The sequence below is a fragment of the Vidua macroura genome, chromosome 7, assembly GCF_024509145.1.
Source record: "Vidua macroura isolate BioBank_ID:100142 chromosome 7, ASM2450914v1, whole genome shotgun sequence".
NCBI classification, from domain to species: domain Eukaryota; kingdom Metazoa; phylum Chordata; class Aves; order Passeriformes; family Viduidae; genus Vidua; species Vidua macroura.
Genome location: NC_071577.1, coordinates 34,184,748 through 34,210,119, shown reverse-complemented (window position 1 = coordinate 34,210,119; position 25,372 = coordinate 34,184,748). Strand labels below are relative to the sequence as shown.

At 37.7% G+C, this 25,372-nt stretch overlaps 1 protein-coding gene across 4 annotated transcripts in view; it reads right to left on the bottom strand.

Moving 5' to 3' along the window:
- Positions 1 to 25,372, bottom strand: part of ACMSD (aminocarboxymuconate semialdehyde decarboxylase) — a 39,365-nt gene that overhangs the window by 5,493 nt on the left and 8,500 nt on the right. The window contains exons 1-8 of one of the 4 annotated variants that reach the window (XM_053982918.1): positions 17,168 to 17,272; positions 14,228 to 14,272; positions 11,485 to 11,581; positions 7,629 to 7,678; positions 6,096 to 6,332; positions 3,947 to 4,040; positions 2,403 to 2,498; positions 1,762 to 1,934 (exon numbers count right to left, since the gene is read on the bottom strand). In XM_053982918.1, coding sequence (XP_053838893.1) covers positions 1,762 to 1,934; positions 2,403 to 2,498; positions 3,947 to 4,040; positions 6,096 to 6,332; positions 7,629 to 7,678; positions 11,485 to 11,581; positions 14,228 to 14,272; positions 17,168 to 17,224 — 849 coding nt within the window. In that variant the 5' untranslated portion in view covers positions 17,225 to 17,272. Of the gene's footprint in view, positions 1 to 1,761; positions 1,935 to 2,402; positions 2,499 to 3,946; positions 4,041 to 6,095; positions 6,333 to 7,628; positions 7,679 to 11,484; positions 11,582 to 14,227; positions 14,273 to 14,403; positions 14,591 to 17,167; positions 17,273 to 25,372 lie in introns of those variants that run through there. The other 3 variants (XM_053982920.1, XM_053982919.1, XM_053982921.1) reach the window with 3 other exon arrangements.

Genomic DNA, 25,372 nt, shown 5'->3' with positions numbered 1-25,372 from the left:
AAAGGAGGTAACAGAGGCAAGTGTTGAACTGTTACTCCATAAGCCTTTGGGTGTCTTGTAGAATGGACGTGCACATCACACAGAGTAAAATTTTAACATCTATTGCAAAAAAACACCTTAAAGCCACTTGCTTTAAGATACAGTTAGATTCAAAAGATAATGCATATCAAAAACTATTGGGCTGTGGACCATGATTTGTTTGCTATTTAGAGGTTGGCAACAGAAAATAAAAGAAATCAGTATTGGGCAGGAGCCCTAGTATTTTATTAGTAACCCATCTGGTGCCTAAACTTAATCCCTGGCACAGAGATGGCAAATGCCACCTGAGTTAATACCCACTGATGTTATCAGAACTTTCCAGTACTAACAGCTTATTCCAGATCTTTTTTGAGTAAATTGAGCTGGGTTTTATCTTACTTGTTCCTAATGGAAATAGGCTCCATGGCAGGTTTTTTGCACATTTTATGGGGCTCCTTCCATAAATCTATTTTTGGTTCAGGGTGGTTTAACCAAAAGGATGTTGTCTCCACCCCTTAGAGCTGCAGTGTTACTGTATTGTACAAAGATATACATGTCACAAAAGTTTCCCTACTATTGTTTCAAGCTGTAGTTGTACTGTCACATGGTTGATTTTCCATGAATCTTCAAATGCAAAGTTTTCCTAAAAGGCACCAGTCCTGCAGGGGAGCTGCAGGCAGAACTCCAGTCACAAAGCTACAGGTGCAGTATGAACTGAAAACCCACAGATTTTAAAGTGTGAACCTGAGCTCATAGTACCACAATAAAGAAAGCAATAGTGCTGCATTGCTGTTTTTGTCTGGCCTAGCCAAGTCACTTCTGTACCAGTTCTAGAGCAGATTTATTGCAGTAACCTGTTCAGACTATTAGAAATGGGAAATCAACAGATTCTTTTTTGTAGAAAAAAGCCCCAATCAGCTGAGTGGTGTTTGTGAACTTTGGTCATACAGCAGGCCCTGATGACAGCAACCATGTGAGTCTAGACACTGATGTACAGGAAACAGGACTGCAGCTGTTGAGACAAGAAAATCCCTGTCAGAGCTTGCATTTCTGATTTGACATCTGGGAGGTATCTGCCTCTGGCTGCAGACACTGTGAGGTGCAGAGATCAAGGCACAAAGATAGGCATCTTGTTTATTTGCAGTGATCCATTGGAAGCTGGCATGAGGGATGCCATCTTCAATCCCTTCCTGAGCATTTACTAAATGAGAAAGGATTATTTGAATGCTTTAAGATTTTTCTGTCCCATGCTGTACATCATTTAAATGGTTTGCTAAACTATAAAGATTTCTTTACAAACAACTAAAATACTTCTGCAAATCCATAATGTTTAATTGTCTCTCTGAGATACTCACAAAAGACTTCTTTATTACTGATTTTTTTCTGTCTATAACTTCCCCAGTGGAAATACAATTTGATTTTTTCAAGCATGCACCTGAATTTGAAAATTAAGCCATTTGAAAGCCAGACTCCAAACTGAAGTAGTCTTTGCTTGAAGTCCCATCCTGAACAAGCTCAGAGAAGGATGGAACTAAGGCTGAAAGTGCATGATTTCCTGGATTAAACCCACCATTTTAATAAATCCATATGGTAAAAGCATTATCAACATGGCAGAAGCCCATGAATTTATTTCACTGGGTGACATTATCTTCTTCCTGCTTTCTTCTTCTCTTCTCCTTTTGCTATTTCCTGGAAAATTAACTGAAGAATGACTCACCCACTTGTGGAAGCACTAAAACTCACCTCTCCTACTACACTTGTTAGCAGCCTTAGTGCCCCACGGTCATGGACAAGAGTGTCTGTGTAAAATGAGCCAAGGTATTTTCTTGGATCCACCTTATTATCCGTGGCACACAAATCAGGGCGCACGTTGAATCCATGGGAGATCCGACCCACTGTGTATGGAAAAGCTCCACCTGCAAGAAGGAATTTTTAATAACTTTTAATAAGCTGAAAATATGTAACAGGGAAAAAGCCACCTTATCACCAAAGATCCATAAGTTTTCCTGTCAGCTATTTAGAAAGAAAGTGCTTTGCACCAGTGGTTTTTTATTCCTTTACCTTCATTAGCTTCTTTCTCTATTTTTCTCACTTCTTCACTACTGTGATGCCCAAATTCCTCCTGCTGCTTCCTCTTCCCTTTCCTTAAACCACCTGCTGCCTCCCCTTCCTCTTTGTTTTCCCTTAACTGTTGTACCAGTTCAAGCCCTGCAGGCTAGAGAGTGCTCATAAAAGCAGCTGATCTGTCAGACTGTCTTCTTTGGGGTGATAGTGCTCAGCTGGTGGCAGGCTTCACGTGGTGACCCCATTAGCTGAGATACCAGAAAATACAACTGTACCATGCTCAGCCAAAGAACAGGAGTTTCACGTGGTACACTACTCACCTCCATGTGCAAAGCAAACTTTCAGCTTAGGGAATTTTTCAAAAATTCCTCCCATAATCATGGAGCAAATGGCCATGGTTGTTTCTGTTGGCATGCCTAAGAAGAAAAACACCTTAATTGTATAAGAGCTTTACTTTTTAAACTTCCCATTTGATTTTTAAATGTTATTTTAATTTTCTTCCATTAGCCTTGAGTCAACTGAAAAAGTAATAGTTGCAGGGCAGCTGCCAAAGGTTATGCTTTATTTCTACTGGAGGGACACAGAGTTGAACACTAATTAACTGAAATGAAGATACAGGCCTGGAAGTGAAGGTGTTCTGAATTCTAAGTCCAGTTTTTACTCCATTAGGACAGATGATGGGTTGGGTATGTCCTGAGATACCCTGTACATGCCTGCTTCCCATTATCCTTGCTCAGAGACAAGTCTGGAATATGCCAGGGTGTCTTCTCACCTCTGCTTGTGGGTTTGTGTGGAAAGTGGAGCAGATACATTAATGGATAGTCCAACACAGATTTGGGGTTTGGTTACCACATGATGCCAGATCCTACAGTTTAGAACTAACCTCTCTCTCTCTTTGCTCCTGGCTGAGCTGGATGCCCAGTTAGGAAGAGAATAGGAATTTATATTCCTACAGCAGGCCTCAGCTTCTGATCACACCCAACATATTTAGAATGTCATGCCATTTTAAAGATGCAAAGCATTATCAGGCTTAATATGAAAACATTCTATTTACACTTTGTTAAGTAAATGCAATAATTTAATTTTCTTCTTAAATCTGTGTTGTTGAGCCTGATCTGATTAACACTAACTGATACATTTTCAAAATAATGCACTGGTGATTGGGACAGCAAGAATTGTTATTATTGTGTATTATATGTATGCTGTGTATGTTTTTCAGAACTGGTGGCAGAGCAAAACCATGCAAAACAAACCAACACAGAACAAAATACATGAGGGCAGCATTAGGTCTAAACATTTCTGGGTAGCAGAATAACCCTGCTCCTGTTGTTCAATGGTATGATTTACCTATCAAAAAGGTAAAAAGCTGTAATCAGATAGCATCCCACATACTGAGAGCTTTCAAAGTAAATCTTGTTTCAGCTACAGCTCATGTAAAGCTATATTTATTTCCTCTCTGATCAACCTGTTTCTAAGAAATAACCCAAGAAATTCTAGGAAATAATGTTTGGTTTTGCTTATTCCTTCATTTACTCCTGTCATTTTTGAGGAGTCAGTTTCTGAGATGATTCACTTCTTCCTTGTTATCTGCTCCTTGTACTTAGGGCAAAAGAGAATACTATATTCTGTTGCTAGTCTGAATAATTTTAATTTGAAGTATTTAAAAGAAAAGCTAAACAAGCTTAGAAACAAATGACTGCTGAGTTTACACAATAGACTTAATCATAATGCTAGATTTAAAAAAAAAGGAAGTTTGATAGAAAAGTGATATAATTTTCTCCGTACTTGTACTTTACTTGGCAGCAATCTCCTGGGCATAATCCAGTTCATAAATGTAGGTTAAGCAAAGTAAATATACCCTTACCTATTAGCCAGGGAAACCAATATTTGGACATCCTCCCATCTGTCGGCATGTCCCAGGGATGCACAAAGAGACAGCAATTTAATTTCTCAGCAGCCTGCAGCAAAAGGAAAAAGTCTGAATCTTGACTAATCATAGCAAAATGCATCTTAGATCTTAGTCATGCTTTTCAATGACCTGCAAATCTGTACTGAGCAGTAGTACTAGTAATGAAAATAGGCCCACAAGTAAGAACTATAAACTATATTGTTTGTTTTATTTACTCCTCTGGGCCATATTCTGAAGTCTCCACTCAGTTTCACAGCTCTTCCTGTGACTACAGGACTGGAAGCATAGATGATAACATCTCTTTGGTGAACCAAGTGTTTCTCAGAATAATGCAGTATAAAAATGCTTTTCCAGCTATGCTTTTCAGCCATCCTGCAGTATAAAATCAGTTCAAGCAAAAATTCTTTTGGTTTCATTACACATATGAGAATGAATTCCCATATTGTCCTATCAAATAATTTGAGGATGGTTTTACAGAATTTTTCCAGCTGCATTCAGAAATTTTCATTGAGTTGCACTACATTTGTCCCCTTTGGCCCTCTGCCTGGTTTAAAAAAAAAAATAAAAATATTCCTAACCCTTCTTCAGAATTCAAAATTTGGCTGTATTCTGATCAATAATCCATCTCTATTCAAGTACAGTATTTTTTCCAAAACTACTAACATCATTGGAAAGGAAAACAGAAGACTAGTGTTGGATGCTGACTCTGACTGTAATTTAACTGTGTGCTTAAATTTAAATACACAGTCATCAGAGTCATTCATATGCTTAACCAAGATTTAACAGCTCGTTTTGTCAGATGTATTTCTGGACATGTTCTTGTTGCTAAGGAGATTATCACACATTTGAAAAATTTGGGTTTATTTACCCATACATGCATAAATAAAAGCTGCAACTTTTGGATTGTGGAGAATAATTGCCATCTACATTTGTAAACTAAAAATAGCAATTCAATAGCTGGCCTGGTAGTTTGGCAAAGTTCATTATCCAATATGGCTTAATTTAATAATCTGTATTATCTAGAGATGTTTCTAAAAAAGAAAGGGATTACTTCCTACATGTGTGAAACATAAGCTGAAGGATGTACAGTATACAGTATAGAGAGAGATCCCAGAACAAGAGAGGGATCTCAGTAGCAGAGATGTGGAGTTACTGGAGAGAGTTCATCTCTCCTGTGAGGGAATGATGAGAGAACTGGGACTGTGTCCCCTAGAAGAAAAGGTTCAGTGGAGATCAGGAAATTTCAGGTTGTCCAGAGGGATTGTGGAGTTTCCATCCTTGGAGATATTTAAAAGCCACCTGGACGTGGGATCTGGCTCAAGCAGCCCTGCTTGAGCAGGGGGTTGGTCCAGGTGGCCCCCAGAGGCCCCTCCCAACCTCAGCCATGCTGTGATTCCATAAATGTGGGTATCTCCAAGAGCAGATGTTGATATCTGACTGTATATGGCCATAAAAACAAGTAGTCCAGATGCTGCACCAACAGAGTTTTAGAATAAATTGAGCATCCTGCAAAACAACCTCTGAATCAATTCCAGGCTGAGAGCTCTAATAACTTGAGAAACAGATTCAGAATGGACATTGATTAAACCCCTAATTTAGACAAATGACCATCCTCATCTGGACCTCAGGCTATTTAAGAAATGCTATCTATTAATTCATTTGATAATCAGTACATTCAGTTTGGAAACTTTGGTCCTGTTTACATAGTTCTGTGTGGTACTTTGGTGCTATAGGTATCTCTGATAATCTTAGGGGGATTTATCAGTTATTTCAATAGGACTGGATACAGTAACTTGAACTCAAATGCAAGCAGTGCAGAAATGCTTTATTTGATATTGCACTTATCCTCACAAATCAAGAAGGCAGATCCACAGTGAGAACTCGTATAATAAAATTTGTTATTCACTATTATATAATAAGTTTCAGAATATGTTGTATCATTGCCATCATATCCTATAAAGAATTATCATTTACAATTAAAGCTGAGTCTCTCTGATCACTAAGCAGATTAGAAGGCTCCATAACTCAGTGTGCTCCAAGATATTTTTAGACAGATTTCCATATCACAGAATTCCCCCAAAGAAGGAAAGCAACAGCTACTCACAGCATAAATGTCGTACAGCTCCGGGGCATTCAGGTCCCACTCATTGACATGAGATCCAATCTGCACTCCAGGAAATCCAAGCTCATTCACACAGCGGTGCATTTCCTTCACAGCCAGCTCTGGAGCTTGCAGAGGTAACGTGCCCAGCCCAATAAACCTCTTGGGGTACTTCTTTACTGTAGCAGCTAAGTCATTATTTAATATCTGGGCAAGATCTAAAGTATCCTGAGGTTTGGCCTGGTAAGATATGAAGCAGAGCAGCACATTTAAATATAGTTCTCAAATGTTATCACCTTTGGAAGTTACTGGATAAATGTCATTGCAAACAACTGGTAGGGTTTGAATCCAAATTTGCTTTACAGTTCTGAATAGCTGGAAACCAGTAGGGCTAAATTCTGCCTCACTTTAAAACCTCTGGGTGCAGTTCTGCTTTTTCTCTTGAATATTTCATCAACTGCTATTGCCTTTACTGCTCAGGATGAGCAATAAATGAGTAATAAATCCCAGGTTGTTGATGCACATAAGTACCTGGTCTTTTGTGTAAAGCAGTCCCCTGGTTTTGTTTATTCCCATGCAAAAACCTCAGTATACAATTTTTATACATAGCAATGAATATTTACTCTCCTATTACTGGAGCTGAAGAAATAAAAATAAGAAATTGGAGATGCCGGAACATGCGAATACTACAGAGAAAGCTTGAGCAAACTTCTCTAACATTTAGAAGGAAATAACATCCATAATTCTAATAAGGAAGTGCAATATCCATGCAATCAATCTCTGTTTTTCCCCCCAATACATATTTAATGGTAAATATTCCCTTAGATACAAGAATAAAATTTTGAAGAGATGTTACAACTAGAAATTCTGAATATCAATTCTATTTCTTATATGTGGGCTTAACAGAATGGTTCTAAATGCACAAATCCATTTACATACAAGCATCCTGACCTGTGCACATTGCTAGTCACATTCAGAATGTGTTTAGAACAGCATTTTACTGTGATTTATCTCCTCAGCCTGTCTTTTTTTCTTTGAAGCACTCAAGATCACCATGTGGGGAACACAGGAACTTGAATTTGCTCCTGAATTTTAAGATTCAAAGCATTCTAGGTTAATGAGTCCCATGCCACATTTAAAAGGAAGTGGGACAAGGTCACAAATACATCCTGTATGTATTTTTTTTTTTTTCCCCTGAAAAAGTACTGATTGGTGTCTAGCTTTCATGGAATGTATACATATATGTCTGCCTGCTAACCATGGATTCATGTTGGATGATTTCTCTCAATTTCCAGTTGCCCCCATAAGGCCCCCCGAAAAAATTCAGTTGCTGTTTTATCTTTTCTCTGTGTGTGCTCTGGTGTGGAGCTTTGCCAGGACATCCTGCAGACATCTTCTCATACCTTCACTCCTTTTTTGCCTTTTCATTTTCACAGCAGAGCAATTCTAGTGACTACTTCAATTTGTAGGAAGATGCTTTTGTATTTTAAAAATGTTGCAACATGTGAATTACAAAATATGTTAGTTGGAACTTACCCAGTAGCTGAACATTACAGGGACTGTGGACAGGACTTGGACAGTGACTCCTGAGTAAGAAAAAGCAAATATTAATCCTTCCTTTTTTGTTGTCTGTTTTTGATAAAATGTTACAAATAAGAAAGTACTTTGGTTTGAGAGGCAGAATGTAAAAGCTTTAATGATAACAAAGACTGATTTAACAGTGACATACAGATTTTTTTTTAATTAGGATCATGACAATAAAACTCATAGTGTATCAATTTATTAGGATTTGGATATTTTTGCTAAGTAGAAAGAAAAAACACTACCATATTCATACTAGCTAATTTGTGAAATTAAAGTTTTTGATTTTAGAAGGATCTAGTATGCACATGTACAAACAATTAAAATAGCAATTTAGTATTGCTCTCACATGAATGAAACTGACATTAAACCAACAGAATACATTAAGTCAAGTTTACTTTGGGGCGAATTTGTCATATATATTAAATAAATAAAAGAATTAGCCCAAAGATAAATAGCATTATATTAACAATGGTTGTTAAACAATGTTTTCCTAAGTGTTCCCAAAACTATATTGTGTTAGGTTTCATTCATCTTGTGTCTGGACTACTGAGGTTGTAAATATTAAAAAATCTGCCTGTTTTCAGAAGTAACTTTGATGTTAAAAATAAAAAGAATTAAGCCCATGTTGTTTTGTTTCTCCTCAAACACAAATCTCTATCATAGTATTGTGGGTGACAGGTTATAGGAGTGAAAACAACAAACCTGGCAGAAAAACAAAATAAACAATAAAGAGTAATTAGGACCTCACGAAATAGTTACATGCAAAACTGTTTTGTTTTGGTGTTTGTTAGGTTTATTTGTAATATTTTTGCACTCATCTTGTCATGCTTTAAAAAATTTAACTTGGTTGTTAGTAGTAAAACTACTAGAACAAAAGATGGCAGAAAGAAACCCCAGAAAAATGATCTCTAGGAGAACTCTAAATGACTTGCCAAAATATTTGAATGATTAAAATGATTTATCCTCCTCCTCAGAAGTTTAAGTAGGAAACAAGAGAAGAAGCTGACTCAGATTGCTACAAGATCTGATTAATATTATATACAGCAGCAATGGTTTAGGGGTAGGGATTAGGTTTGCAAAATTACATAAATACTGAATTATCCAAGTTAGATAATCCACCAATATGGACACTTGATTAATCTGTTGAGAACATTCTCCATGTTTTCAAAAATAACCATTGTATCTGCTTTCAATCCATTCTTACACTTCTGAGCAAATTTAACATAAACCTTAAGGTTTCCAAGCTGACTGTTCCTACACATTAGCTTTAGGAAGAAGAATCAGCACAGAAAAGCCTCTACTTTTTTACCCTCTTCAGAGGGTTTTACATAGGAGAAAATAACAAGGAAATGAAGTTAGGATGAACTGATATATTTTCTCAAACAAAATTTTGATGATTTATGTCACAGAACTGTGATGTTAATTACTTTTACAGCTTGTTTTATTGAGTTACATGGATAGCTTGCTTTATTGAGTGGATCAAGGCAGAAGTATGTACATCAATTAGACCTAGGACATATGGTGAGGAGAACTAATTGAGTCTCTTTAGTCCACTGGAGACCATTTCTTATTATTGGCAAGATTTCTTGGGCATTGCACAAACAAAGCCTTTTAGCAACCAAGCTCTAAGTTATCTTTCTGAGTTAAAAATACCTTTCAGTGACTGATTCTAATTTTGTTCAGCTGGGAGACTCCTTGTATCTTTGTCCCAATATTATGCCATGTTTGCAGGTTAAATTTTGGGTATAATCTATCTCAGCCTGTGTAAGACAAAGCAGTCTTTGAACTAAGTAGTTACAGCTTTCTAAACCAAAAAGTAATAAATGTGGTCCACAGTCTTTATCATTAGCTGAGCAGTAAGGATGAAAGACTGAAAAACACCAAGGCCTTTTTTCCCCTGCACCACATAATTAATTGGCTGATGCCTGTATGTTTGGAGTGCTGTAATAAAAAGGGACATTTTTAGGTCCCAAGTCACCAGATGGTGCTGTAACATACAGGTTTAAATTATTTTTTAACCAAGAGAGCACTGTTTAGTCCATGAAGGAATATTGTGATGCTGCTTTCATGGTACATTTTATTTTCTGGAGAGCTGCTGCAAAAAATTAAAAAAAAAAAATCCTCCTGTGTTCTCCCTTTGTCTACAATAAATATATGGGGCAGAACTGTTTTGTAGAAACTTGCCATTAGTGCTGAGGGAAATATCTGAAAGAGAAAGATGCCCAAAGGCTATTTATGATCCACTGTGTAGTTGAGTGATTTGGTAATCCCCAAAATCCCTGAGCTAACTCAGAGAAACATTCCAGTCTAGTCAAGGCATGATTCTAGGATTCTGTGACAAGGCAGCATATTTCAGAGCTTGCAAAGGCTTTCTGGCATTCCCATTAAATGTCTAATGGTTGTAGTTTCAAATACTGCTTTTCCAGCGTGAAAATGAAGTAGATGAAAATTGTCTAAATTGTGCTTATATAAATTGCCCACTACCTGGTGAGTTCCCAAGCTAGCCTATGTTATGTGTTGCACTAAACCTCCCTAAGAATAACCCAGACTATCTCCTAACACAGAATCACAAAATAATTTAGGTTGGAAAAGACCTCTAAGATCATTGATTCCAACCATGAATCCAGTTCTGCCAAGCCCACCACTGAATCACGTCCCCAGGCACCACATCCACACATCCTTTAAATCCCTCCAGGGATGGGGACTACACCAGGGCTGTTCTAGGGCTTGACAACATTTCTAGTGAAGAATGTTTTGCTAATATCCAATCTAAACCTTCCCTGATGCAATTTCAGGCAGTTTCTTCTTGTTTGTTATTTGTCATCTTGGAGAAGAGACCAACTCCCCACTGGCCACAACCTCTTTCATGTGCTTGTCGAGGGTGGTAAGGCTTGAGAGGAGGAAGCAATAATCATAAAGACACTACTTAAATAATCATAAAGATGCTGCTTGTACAATATCTGATCTTTTAAGCAATTCAGGTGTTTGTTCCTTATGAAAAGTTGAAGATATTCAAGGTGTGTCTACTGGGAAAATGGTGTAGGAACTATTCAGGCCTCAATCTAAGAAAAAATAATCTTTACTAACATAATATTTCTCTTACAAGCGTAACTTGGAATTACAGTGTTAATAAGAACTAGCAAAAATAATTGATCAGCCTAGAAATTCCTTCCCTCATCCTCAGTCTCCCATCTTACCAACCTCATTTAATGGTTTGCATGTAACATGATGGAAAATGAATTTGCAAATTCGGCATCTGGTTAAATTTCTAAATGAGGAAAACCCTTTTCTGACAAAGTAAATGTACCAGTTCTCTAGGCTCAGAGTCCTACAGTAAAAACACAGAATGAGGTTGCAACAGGGCTAAACAAATAAAAGGTATTAGAAAAGGAAACAGACATACAAGAAATCCTATGTGTAAAAAGAGTATTTTTAATATTTGGAACAAAAATGAAAGGCCTTCCTCCTCCTTTGTGAATCACGTTTTAACTGGAATCTATGGTGCCATTTCAAATCCAGGGTCACTCATCCTTTTGTCAGTGAGTTCCTTGGTGTCTTAAATCCCACCAAAATTAATAAATTCTAGTGGGGAATAAATTGCTACTGAGAATGAGGAAAGTTATGGGCACAGGTTCCTTCTGAGTATAAAGAATATCAGTTTCCAATTACTTCCAACAGATTTAAACCAAGTAATTAGTATGCTAAACCTTTTTTTTTTTATATTGTTGTTGAACACTTTCAGATGGACTGACAGAGAAGGTGTTATTCTAAATGAAGCACAATGATTTGAGTTCCTTTGTGGAGGTACCTGACTGGTCCATCTCTTTAATCCGTACTTCTGGATCCCAGCAGTTCTCTTGAATAACTCTAAAAACCTTCCCATCCTTCATCATCTTTGCCTGTCCCTGTGAAATGACATTTTCATATATTATAAATGTGACAAAGTAGTACCTGCTAATTTATAGTCTCTTGATATATTGTGCTCCTTACAGAAATTCAGTGGCAAAATTTTGATCTTTTACTTCTATTCAGTAGGTATTTTTAAACAGAAACTATTTCAATAATAGATATGAATAAAACAGTCATTTGTAGTTCAGATTTAATTCTTCAGAATAATAAAAAAAATCCCCTTCCTTTTGCAAGGTACATCACTCTATACTTATTTGGAAAAGATACCACGTACCTTAATCCAAGTTTATCCTCAGACCAAATTTTGACCTCAAAACAATGCTCTAATTAAATCTCTGCTAAATTTTCCCTTTGGGTATGTGTGTGTTCTTTTAAAGTCAATAGCATCACAATGATTCCAGTAACTACAGAAATAATTGTGCAACACAGTTAATTTCAGTCCAGTGATTTCTTATCACCAGTGATACTGAGACAAAAGGAGACCTATTGTGTTGTCTTCAGATTACATTTTCTCCTTGTGAAGAAAAAAAAAAATTGAAGAATTTGGGAAAAAAAATCCCACACAAAACTTATACACAGCATAAACCCACGACCTGAATTAGTGTAAAACCTTTCTCATATGCCACCAATTTCCAGACATAGGAAGTTCAAAATGTTATCACAGTCATGAAATTTAATACTGTTCCTTTATCATCATGGAAACTTTTGAAGTGTCATATTTGGTTGATTTGTGAATTGTTCCAAGAGAGGCAGTGTCACCACATGAAGCAAATTGTCTGTTACAATTAGGGGTGCCCACCAGCTGCTACAGACACAACAGGATTTTTGCTGGCACAAAGGGATGAGATACAGTTCACCAACACCTGCAAGCCCTGAGTATTTCTTGGTTGTTTTAAACTACTGCAGGGCTAAATGGAAAGTCAGAGGATCCCCTGATGCTGTGCACGTGGGGTGGGTCAGTGCAGTCATGCAGCAGAGGCACTGGGCAGAGAGCACACTCCATCTGCAGGTAAAAACTGAAACCCACACAAGAAAACCCAGCAGCTATTCCTTCACCTTCCCACTAAACAGGAGCTGAGGGCAAGGCAGTCTTTGGGCCCTTCAAGAAAGGGATTTCTCTCTCTCTCCAAAGGCCACTTTATTTTTCCTCACAAAATTGGTCTTATTTAGGGTCCTGTCAATTTTTCTAAAGAAAAGATCCTGTTAAATCAGGATCTTAAAGTAGTTAAATTACTACTAGTGTGCTCAGCCAGGGGGGGTTCTGTCCCCCTCTTCTGAGAACTCAAACTGTTCTTAACCTTGAATTTGTTACTAACTTCATGCATCATTCACAAATATACTGTCCTAATGAATATTTTAAAGCCATCCTCAGCAAATCTAAGTGTGCTGCCTTGGCAACCTGTCAAGTTACTTGCTAGCTGTATCACGGGTTGTGAAAATTACTTGAAATTTTACAACTACAGGGTCCTGATCCCTTGGTGAAATACTTCAGGTTCTTGTAAAACTGGTTTTCCAACCTGATGGAGAGGTTTACTGTAGCCATACACTCAAATAAATTAAGAAAAGTTTAGTGCATTGATACAGGTTGTCCAATAAACAAAAAAATATTTGGGGTGTGAGAAAAAGGCAGAGTAGAACCGAGCACTTCATCACATACGAATAGATCACATGGACTTTACTGTTCCATTCTATTCTGTACTTCTCTACTCCATCCCATCTTAAAAATTATCTGATATTTGTTTTGATTAATGTATGTAGAAATCAAGAGAGAGACATTTAAAAATTAAGTCCTGCAGGCTGATTTGGTTCAGCAAACTACATTTAAAATTCTCCCCTCACTAAACTACTCAGTCACATCCCAAATTGCACTTTTAAAATATGCACATTATTATTTTCTTCCAGTTTGACCTTGGTGCTTCTTCAGAGAATGATATGGGAGGCCTTAGGGGTTTCTTTAAATCCTAGGAGTTAACATCCCCAGTTCCACATGTCTGAACAGGATTTGATATTGCCATGCACTTTTTGCCATGCAGAATTTCCAGACAGAAGTAGGCCGGATGGAATTCTCGGCATAGCATGTAAGACCATTATTGACTTGCCACAAAGTTCTCCTGCAAGCTATTTTTAGCACAGAATTTTAGCATCAGACCTGTAACAAAATCACCAGAAATGTGTCCAATCCCTGTCTCCTTCCTGCAGCTGCCAAGTATCCCAAAAGCTGTGCCATCCACACACGGGTTCTGCAGGTGGCTTGTTCTTGTTTATTAAAATATTAGTTCCTTTTGGGTTAGCTTCTCATACAGATGACTGCATCTAACTCAACCAAAATCTGTATGTAATCTGCTTTAGCCTGACCTATCTTGTTGGAAAGACTTTCTCAGAGCTATCTATTCCAAGTTTTAAAATGAGATGATAAATAAGAATGGATGCTGGTTCATACAAGAGAGTGTGAGTTTCATCTTTCAGGCAAAATGTTTTGCTGAGGTATATTAGGACTTGGCCTGATAGGAACAGACCTCTAGAGAAATCTGTATCAAAGACAGAGCCAATCTTATTGCCATTTTGCCTCTCAATAGATCTCCTGTGAGTTTCTATTCCTGATGATGACACAAGAGCAGCTCTGAGCACCAAACAGCCCAAACCTTGCAGTGATGATCCAGCTGTACCCATCCACCATATCCATATCTCTGTGGAGGAAAGAAGAGAAAGCCAGGGTTAGTTAGCTCTCTGCTGTAGTAATAATAATAATAATAGTAATAATAACAACAATATTAATTGCAGTTCTTACAAAAATACTTCATTCAGGAGAAACACTTACACGTGCTCAGCTTTGAGGCAGAGTAGCCTCACTGACTTCAGCAGAAGTGCTGAAGTGTAGCTGGACTGGACTAGTGGTGTTTGTAAACATGGAATTTTAATTTCCAGCTCAACAACATTTTTAAACAACTGCTTTATAAATGCTTAAAGTTGCTTACTACATTGAGGTTCTAACTGAAATAATTCTGACACTGAAAATATTAAATTAAGCATCTGGCAGCGTGAAAATTGAGCTGACAATTTTCCAATCTGTGATCAGTTAATCATTAGCACAAAGATGCATTGATTCCACTTTTCAGCTTCTATGACTCAGCAGCAGGAGTGAAGGTCAGCCTCTTGTCTATTAATATTTAAACAGGGAAGAGAAGCTAAAAAGGAGAAGCTTAGATGCTCATTGATTCTTTCAGAGAGATTCAGAATTGTTCATGCAAAAAAATGCAAAACCTACATAAGGTTCTGATTTCCTTTTACTTTCATAAATTATCAATTAGAAAGGAGTGAACTCTTGAAATCTCTGAGTGAAAACAATGCTCATAATTCCCATTTCTCCAAAAAAGAAACATTTAAAATGAAACTAAGTAAGAGCAGGCATTTGTTATGCTGAAATGTAAACAATTTGGACACAGTCCTGAATTTCCTGTGATACCAAATCATCACTTAGTGCCACTGTGAGCTTTCCTAATGTGGGTGTGAAGAGCTAAACCTCCTGACCTCAGCCAGAGATGCAGTCACTGAGGCTGTGTGCTCTGTTTAACTATGCAACTATGTAGATTTTATTTAAATTTATACATTTATGGGTTTATACACATATAAAAATACTGAAATTTTGGGAAAATTTAATAAGTGACAACTAACGAGAACTTTAAACTAGATCCATGCTAACTGCAATTATAAGCTAAGCAGAAAACAAGTACCTGAAATGGGTACTGAAGGAGCCCATAGGCAATAGAGAAACTCACTGGTCTGGTTTTGAACTTATTTTATTCCTTCTTCCCCTCAAGTATTAGTTGTAGGTATTGACAGTACATATCTGCTTTTTCTGTGATTATTCTATACTTGTGATATTTTCCTAGGCTGTTAAATCAGTATCTTGACAATAAAATTTTCTAGTTTGATGGTCCAATATTTACAAAGCTGGAAACAAGAGAGAGAAGTTTAGCACTAAATAAATGTGTGCATGTTAAGATGCCTCATTGGTTTTCCTTGCATGATCTGTGTTAATGGCTTGAATTTCCGCAGGACTCCAGGGAATTCTGAGAGTTGTTTTCTATGCTGAACCCATTAATAAACCATTGAATTGCTCAGAACAGAGGGAAAAAACCTAGCAGGTGGAAATTAGATTTTAAAAATTTGGTATTTGCCTCTTTATCTCTGTTTAAAGAAATGCAATGCTGGCCCACAGCATCTAACACTAGTGAATTTAGTCTCGATGTATATCTGTGAACATCAAGGAATTCTTGGGGTCATTTATTTTATCTCAGTGAATTGATTGCCCTTTTAAAGTGCTTACAGACAAAAATATTTAATTAAAAAACACATATAACATCAGAATGAATTCTATAGGTGTTTTTATGAAGTTATTGCACAAAGACAACAAAATCTGAAATGTACAAAAGCAACCTGTCTTTCTAGTATGATTATTTAAACTCCTATCCATTTAAAACAGACCTAATTATTCTAAAAGTATTTCTATACTCACCTACATCATCCAGTGTATATGCTTTTCATCAGGAGCTGTTTTTATTACAAATAGGGTGCTCAAATAGATATTTACAAAAACCTTCCTAGCTAAACAAGGAAACAAACATTCCTTTCCAGGTGGTTTTGTGCATAATGCTGTTACTTTTCACGACTAATGAAGAAATAATCCTATGTATGTTTTCAATGCCAGGTTTTCTCATTACTTTTTTTTTTCCCTAATACGCTGTTTACATTTCCCAGCTGCTCTCTCTCTAATATTGACTGAAACTGGACTGCTTAAAAATCACAGAAACCCAGAGCTAATAGTTATGAAGTCCTTTCAGATTGATTACATTGAAACCTAAATGACATTCTTCATTCTAAAATACATTTCACAGGACCATGAAAAATATTGTGGACAAGAATACAACAACAGCAACAACAACAACAACAACAACAACAACAAAGTTAACAGAAATTGACTTAATAGCTTCAGTGTTCTGACAACTGAGATTTTCTATTTTAACTACAACAGGCTACTTCCTTCCAGTAACTGAAAAAATAACAGATATTAGTAAAATTATCATCATCAATCAACTGTACTTAAGAGTGACCCCACTCCCATTGAAGTCAATGATTTCATTCCTGTGGGTGGTATGATGTGAATGAATTTGTCTTAGTTAACATTAATTTTGTCTAATATTTGATTATTTATTTTATTTAAAACAAAAGTGAATACCATTTAGGAATGGAACAGAACAGCTCTATTTTTTATGAAGAAAGTGGAATTTATGCCTTATTATCCAAAATTTGTGTCTCAAAAAACTCAAGGAAAACTTTAAGAATTGTTTCAATATAAATAAAAAATGGGGAACAGAGCCCAGTTTTACATCCCATTCTGACTGGACTCTTGCTTTTCAAAGTAGTGCAATACAAATATTTTACAGTTGGAAAAAAAATCCCAAATTAGACAAAAACCTAGTGATATTTACCCCAGAACCCTTCGTTCATTTTTCTTTCAAAAATCCCATTGGTAGAAATGGTTGCTGATAACATAAGGCACTGAATATCTAAACTCTTATTACCTTTTTCAGGTCAGGCCATTCCTTAGGTAGAATGTGGCTATGAATATCAATTTTCATTTTTGAAGTGCCAGAGGAGAAATACTCCTTCAATGCTAATGTTTTGACTGTCAGTGCTGCTATCTATCCCTGCTCTCCCTGGGTCACAGGTTATTCACTTTGGCTGCTGTCCAGATCCACCTGCTCTCCTATCAGGAGAATGGGATACAGTGGCCAACCAGGGAGCCTAATTCCAGAGGAGTGGCTCTCCAAAAGAACAAAGAGTTTGAGCAGAAAGTCCCGAGGGCAAAGGGAAAATACTTGAGCAGCTGACCGAGGGCAAAGGGAAAATACTTGTTTATATCGGCACTATGAAGGGATTTGTTTTACAGGGAATCTAAAATGTCAAAAATGAATCAATAAAATTGAGTTAGTATAAATGTATTAAGCATGCTGACTTGAATTTCCTCCCTTCTCCCTCTTAGGTTGTGAAATTATTTGTAAAGTGCATATAATATACCCTTGGAAGAGTCAGACATCCTCATCTATTCTCTTTTTTTCTCTTGCATTTTCTTTAAAGTTATATTAAACCCCCTCCAAAATATTGAATTTTAGCCAAATCTATGCTCTGCATTTTATCTTCTCCCTCCTCATCATTGGTTCACTCAGGATATTTACACAAGCTACTGCATAATGGTGCTTACAGCCTCTCAAGATGCCTCAATTATACAGTAATACATAGATGTATTTCAAATATAACAGCTTCTGCATCCTAAGTTAAGCTTAACTGGAGCTATTTCAGATTTCCTGCGAAACTACATCTCATCTTTTGCCCTTTACTCAATTTAGAATTACACTTTGCTTAAGATACCCTTGCTCTTTATTTATGCTGTATTTTTGTCTGTAATTTATTCCCCCTGTAGTTTTATTTCAGTATATGTTACTCACACAACATCCTCATGTGTTTGTTAACCATTCCCTGATTAGTTTTTTTTAGTGAAAAATGCTCATTTTTTTTCCCCAAACCCAAATGCTGTTGTGAATCTTGAAATCAAGCATCTTGAAAAATAAGCATCTTAGCCATTTTGTTTTATCCTTTTCCTGACTTCTATTTTATTTGGGCTTGAAAAAAACCCAGACTCTTGTATTTCCCTTCTTGTTCACTCATTAAGCAAGTCTGCTTTGGATTTGGTCAGATAACTTTCACAGGAGTTATTTTTCATGTCAACTTCTTGTGACCGGGTTGGTTGGTTGGTTGATCTCGTACTTCTCTGCAGCAAGAGGTCACTGAAGACTGAATGTTCCAAAAAAAAAAAAAAAATAGGAAGCAGCAGTTTTTATTCCCTAAATAAAGCAAGACAGCCAACTATTTGCTTTAACAGATCAAAACCCTGGGATTGAAAATATCAATTATTTCTGTCTCAAAACCAAACTCAATCTCTTCATGACCAGGCTGCCAGGTTAAGCAGCAAATTTGCTCTCCTGCTCTCAGATGTGACAGCCACGCTGTGTGATGTGGCACTGCCAGTTGACAGCAGTGTTCCTGCATGGACTACAGCTGACAGAAGAAAGAAGTATTGATTCAGCTCTGGGAGCTCTGCATCCACAGCTGGGAGGCAAACAGAGTGAGCCCTCCAATGAAGAGATGTCTGGAAGACAATTCCCTACTTAAGCACAGAAAGCAGAGCGAAATGAGGGAGAGGGGCAGGGAGAGATTTGTGCACCTGAATAGTCTAAGGCACCAAGAGCCTTCAGTCACCAAAGCTGCAGGATTCCAAGCAGAGCTCAGCTGCATTTCTTCAACACTGAGCTTAATTTTCCTCTGCTCTAAAAAAAGCTGTAGTTGTTAGTTACTGCTCCCAAGACACAGCTTAGCTTGCAAACACTGTAGTACTCCCACGCTGCATTTCATTTGTCAAAACACATCATTTGGAAACCACACCAGTTGAAGGCAAAATGTCACTTGATCAGAGGGCAGTGAGACATCCCTCTGTATCCAACATGATCCACTGGGTCAGCAGCAGAAAGACCTTCAATGGTCGGGAACAGAAAGCTCTTCAGATATGCAGGCACTCAACGTACTCTGAACTGGAAAACATGACTAACAACTCCTTCAAGGACAACCTAGCTAGAGACTGTTCAGCCAAGGCTGATTTCAGATACACACACACAAGCCTAGCACATCTATAGGGTTTTATTTCACTGTAGGGACAAGCACTAAAGTGAAAATGGTGTTAATTGTGGGGCAGTAAGTGCTCTTTTCCAAAGCTATTTAGCTGCTTTTCTGAAACAAGTGCAGAATCTGAGATTTGGAGTCTTCAGGATGGAAATTTGATGTTATGTTCTGGCTTTGCTTATTGGGTTTCTTTGTGTCAGTGGGAAAACCCTGACATCTTCAAAAGAGTCTGCATCAACAAACACTGGTAAGCTCTGCAGAGAGCTCTGCCACATCCATGCTCCAAGGCAGCCCGTTTTCAATTAGGCTGAACAAAGACACAAAGAGGCAAATTCAGGATGCTGATCTTAGAAAGGGCTAAAATACTCGTGCCGGTTTTTTATACCTTCCATTTTCCATGTTCCTCTCTGACACCTGTTCTTGGAAGTGCACATTTGATTGTGCAAATTGGCTGTTTTACACATGTGCACAGCTACAGAAAAACAAGTGGAAAACTCTTTGTGCCTCAGTAGCTAAGATGAAGTACTTAAAGAACACGTTCCTTTCCAAATGAAATAAATGTTGAGCAGCACACTTATATTGGTTGCTTAGCAACAGGTTATCCTTTGGCTGTGCTGGGGACTGCATGGGTCCTTTGAGACTGACATTACAGACCTGCTTGGAAATGTCAGATTTGGAAAGGATGCAAAAGTCCATAATTCTATTTTTTTTCCTGTGGTATCAAATAATTAAACCTCTCTTATTAAATTAGCCTGATCACAGAACTTAAACCTCTTCTGGGACTCTAAAGCACACAGACTTCAGTGGGAGTGGTGTGGTCTGAGTTCTGCAGGGAAGAGCAGCAATGGTTATGGTTTCCCTCCTCATGAGGAATTACCTTATGCAGTTCCCATGCAGCACTTCCCATGTGTAGCTCTCAAGTGCTGTTCTTCTCAGGAAGACATTATTTCACCTAGCACAGCTACACCAGGAGGACATATCCAGCTACAGCTACACCAGTAAAGTCCTTAACCAAGATGTATCCCAGAGTGTGGGTGGTATTACGATTCCCTGTTCTCCAATGCAATAAACCAAACACTCCAGTGTGGGTGCCTAGCCCCTGGTGGCTTGCACAGCCAGCTGGACTGCAATGCCAGGGCTTCCTTATACACATTTACAGAATGCAAAAGGCACACACACCTCCAATCTACAGCCAGCTAAACCAGCCTAAGGTGGCAGCAGTGCAGGTGTACTCATCATTAAATGCTGAAGAGCAGTCGATTTTTCACTTTGTTATTAAAAAGCCTTTGCAGAAACAAACAACTGAAAGAGCCTCTGTTTAGACAGACATCAGAGCTGCTGCTGCTCTGCATCTTGAGCCCATTTAGCCTTGAAGAGCATTTGGGCTTTTTAGCTTGGGTGTGGCACTGTACTGGTGCCTCTCTCATGCTTCCAAGGTCTCAGCTATTAACTCTGCATAGTGAAGCTTCAAGGTTGCACAAGCTGAGGGTGATGCTCTCTATTAGACCTGCCACAGCCTTTTTGTGTCACTAAAATTTGTAGTGTAAAGGTGTCCAAGGTTGCTGATGCCTTTGGCAGCCCTGCACTGCTCTGTGACCACCATCCTACAAGAGTTCTGAGGAATCACACAGTGGTGAAAGAAAACAATGTCCTCTGCCAAATTTGTGGCCATTACTGTGTTCTCTGTACCTAAGTTAAGCCATTAAACAATCCTTACTTCTAGAAAATATTACATAGTTGAAATTCAACTGCCATTCTAAAAGAATAAAAGAAAATTATATGGCTAATCTTCAAATAACATAATTATTTTCTTAATACACTACAGTTGCAATCCGGCAATTTACACTTACCATGCATTTATCTTGCATAGAAATATTCTACCAAAAATGTAAATTAAATAGATATTTCTAAAATGTCAGTATGAAAAAAGCAGAACTTCATTTTTTTCCCCATAATTAGACTCAAGCAAATAAAAATTACTCTATTTAAGCATGAACCAGGCCAAGGCTCACTCCTGGGCAGTGGCAACAACCAGCCAAGATATCAGCAGCATAAACGTGGGCCAGAAATAACAGATGGAATGAAGCTTACAGATACCAAAAAGTCATAATTTTCAGGTTAATACCCCATGGTAACATCTGAAATTGTTTCAATTATTTAGAAGGCTGGTGCCTAAAACAAATAAATAGTAACTCCTGCTGTATGTTGTCTCAGCATGTTCCTGTGTGCTAGATAGCCAAACCCTCACTTTTCCCTCTTTGCAGAGGAACTCTTTGGGCACATCTGAATTCTGGGGACAAGGAGAGTGTTCTCAGAGCTTTCAGTGCTTCAGAGAGGAAGTGAGTGCCAAAGCACAGACCTCTCCAGCTCTGCAGATGTTTTCCATGTAAATGTTTGGGGTTTGGTACTGGAGCTACATTTATTCATTCATCTGGAGGGGGGAGTTTGGCAGAGGAATTCCTCCACAGAACATTTCTGGAGCCTACTTTCACTTGCTGAGTCCAGCTACAAACAGGCAGGTACTGCCATTTGTTTTTTTATTCTGACATTAGGATTTTAATAACACCCTCTGAGGATGAGACACCTTCTCCACAATTACTAAAATAGATCCACGACTTCCTGGCTGTGTTTAAATGTGCTTTACTAATTTGCTTGATTTTGTTTTTTCTTTATTTGCTAAAAAAAGATTAAGAAATTGGCACTTTCTTGGTCACAACTACAGCCAAGACTGTATTGCAGATACATCAAAACATCTGTGTTAATTTCTGAGTGTGAAGATCAGAAAAAAAGCTGCTCCTAAATAAGACCTATTTTCCCCTTCAGGATATTGCCACTCATCTCCATCTAATGTTTCATTTAAACTTTTTAACAATTGAAAACGATTTCAGGTGTTTTAGAGGAACTCTATAGTAATGAATAATTTAAGACCTTAAGTCACCCAGTTTCTACAGAAGAGATCAATCATGTGGAGATTCAAAAGTAATTTTGATCCCCTGGAAAGACAGACCCATTTAAATGAGGAATCACAGGCAAACCTTGCCTGGAGTTCAGTAATTAAACACCAGAGTGCTGGTTTTGGACTAGGTGTGATGGCCCGTGCCAGCCTGGTGCCTCAAAAGCAAGATGTGCATTATAAATCAGGAATTTTTAAATAATGTTGGTGCAGCTCCCCGTGAGTGCTGCAGGCTGCAGTTTGTGGAGCAGCAAGCAGTGGCTGCAGAGCTCCCAGAGAGCACAGATCTCCTGTTGATGGCCCTGGGCTTTGCCTGTGGGACGTGACCCAGGCTGGCCCTCCCTCGGTGTGGCCGATGCTGCAACGTCAGAGCAGGACTGGGGAGAGCTGCTGTGAGCACGGTGGTGAGTTATAATCAGTGTTTTACACATTCATATCATGCACTGGCTGGGGAATGGGTGTTTTAAAATCCCTTTGTCTCGAGTAATTCAGTTTTTTTAGGAACAGCAAGGAAACACATGCCTCCAAATATCCATTTTTTCTAACATGCTTGCTTGTCTCTGCTGTAGGTTATTGAACAACTGGGTGTATTGAAATCCCCTGGGGGCTTGGAGCACAACCATTTGGATCCCAGTGCAGGCTTCAGATACCAAGACTGGGATGTTGCTTTTCACTGAGTGTTCACCATTGACTAAATAATAAAGGAAATTTCTCTCACTAACCTTTCCATATAAAAATCTGTTAATTAGCAATACAATTTCATACAATTTGTGAAACTCTTAAGTTTTGGATCCTAGTAATGAAACACGTGTGTTTATTAAAATTAGTCAATAATACAATTAACAATAATTAATGCCTACTAATTTATAATATTACTAACCAACTAAAAGCTACATTCAATCTCTTCATCTCAAGTGACAAGAGGAAACCAGTTGCTCTAATTCAGTAGATCTATACCCTAGTTCATATCTGCAGTTTGTAGGTACTTCAACAATTTGGTTGAAGGCAGCTCTCGTGAGGTATTTTAATAGCAGTGTTACAAAAGGGTTGAATCCCATCACCCATCATAGGCAAATACAAACCATAAACACATACACTGCATTATCTACAGCCATGCACTGCACAGGACAATTAAACTCATAGTTTATCAAACCTCAGGACATAGCATGAGTAAAATAAAGTTTTAAACAGAAAACACAAACAGTTTAACAGCCTGAGCTCATGGCAATCTTTTGGTAAATTTCTCCAGGTGGCAGCAATCTGTCCTTGTCACAAAAACCAATTTAGAAACAAGCACAAGTTCTACTTTTCTATTATGTGTTCCAGCAGCATGAGGATTTAAAAGACATTTTTTAATACTAAGCCAATATTTACCTTATTTCTTGTTCTTGGATACTTTTCCATTATTGGCTCAGGCTAACTGAACTGGTTCATCCAGCTCATACTCTACACCTTTCTTACAGTAAAATGTTGCAATACTGGATTATCCCTTTCCAGCCTAGAGCCTCTTATATACTACATAAAGAATAAAGGAAAAAAACAGTTCAGAACACAGAATACAGGGAAGTGTACCCTAGAAAACACATATCTGATCAGTTCTGCTGAAGGTGTTGGACTTCTGCTCCACCTCAGATGGCCATTCACTGGTCAGGACCTTAGGTTCTAGAAGCCTCACTCTTGAGCACCACAAAATTTTGTAAAGGGATTGCTAACAGTTCATCTGGGTGCAGGAAACAGCAGCATCTCTATATTTAAACTTGAAGTGATAAATTATTCTGATTACCTATCCTGAATTAGCTACTAAATTAAAAAAAGAAAAGTTCATGTGGGGCTCTTTATTGAAAAACAATCTTGAGCACTGCAGCTTTACTAAGGATACCTCCCATCACTTCAGCTGAAGCCATGCAGCCAGAAAGGAAGCAATCTGCAGCACTGAAGCCACTCTTTAAATGTTAAATGCAGAAATGGTTGGACAAGTTTTATTCTAAAAAGCACATTGCACACATGATCAGATATTGTTGCCATGGCTGACTTCCTTTATTGCTTTGAGTAAATCCATATTTGATGCATTAAGGATTGATTGGGTTGCTGTTAGGTAGAAGTAGGCCAAGTGATTTTTAAGCCACAGTTCTAAGCATGGACTAAGAGCAAACTCAACAGATAATTTCTTATTTTTTAAATCTTTAGCATGTGCAATTATAGTCAACCTATTATTAATTTGCACTTAATGCATAATGCCATCTAGTGGGAAAATCAACAGGTCTAGATGCAACAAGTCTGGACATCCCATGCAATATCAATCCAAGTAGTGTTGCAACCACTGGACAGTTTTAATATGGAAATAAGTTTAAAGCAGAAGAACCTCCACAAAAACAAATCTTCACAGATGATCATTAAGGTCCCTTCCAATTCATATTTTTCTATGACTCCATGAATATTTAAATATCTTCCAAACATGTTTTATTCTCAAAGTTAAGATAAGCAAAACAATCTCAATTCTATTTAAACTTCTATTTAAAATGATTAGGGGATGTGAAACAGACCTCGGTAGCTTCTTGATTTTATTTCCTGATTAAATTTCATTTAGAGATTGAATTTTTAGTAAACACAATTACACAAACTTCAGGCTGATAAAGGAGACAATTTGAAGTTTATTGATACATCAGCCAGAACAACCTGTAATTGCAGAGAGTTTCACAATTAATGGTCTTCATAAGCATGAGGTCACTTTCCTGTACCCATAAATAAAAAAGGAAACAAAGTGACCAAAATTCAAAGTTATATAAGGTAAAGGCAGTAGACCTATCATAAAAAGATAGAGTAGAATAAAGGGCTTAGATAGATGATCAGATAAATAATGTACTCCATTGAGAGCCCTTCTAAAATCAACAGTAAAGTAGCAATCTAAGAGGAGTAATTCATCAGGATTTTATCCTTCAGGAAAACATAGCACTTGTCCTTTATGGGTAAATTAACCTGCTCTTAGGCTTGAATTATCACTTTCTCTAAACCTCTGCACATTTTGTGTCAACCTGCTTTGATATTTTATTTTTCAGTTACAAGGTAAAACCTTAGAGCAGTATGTTGTACATTGGTTTAT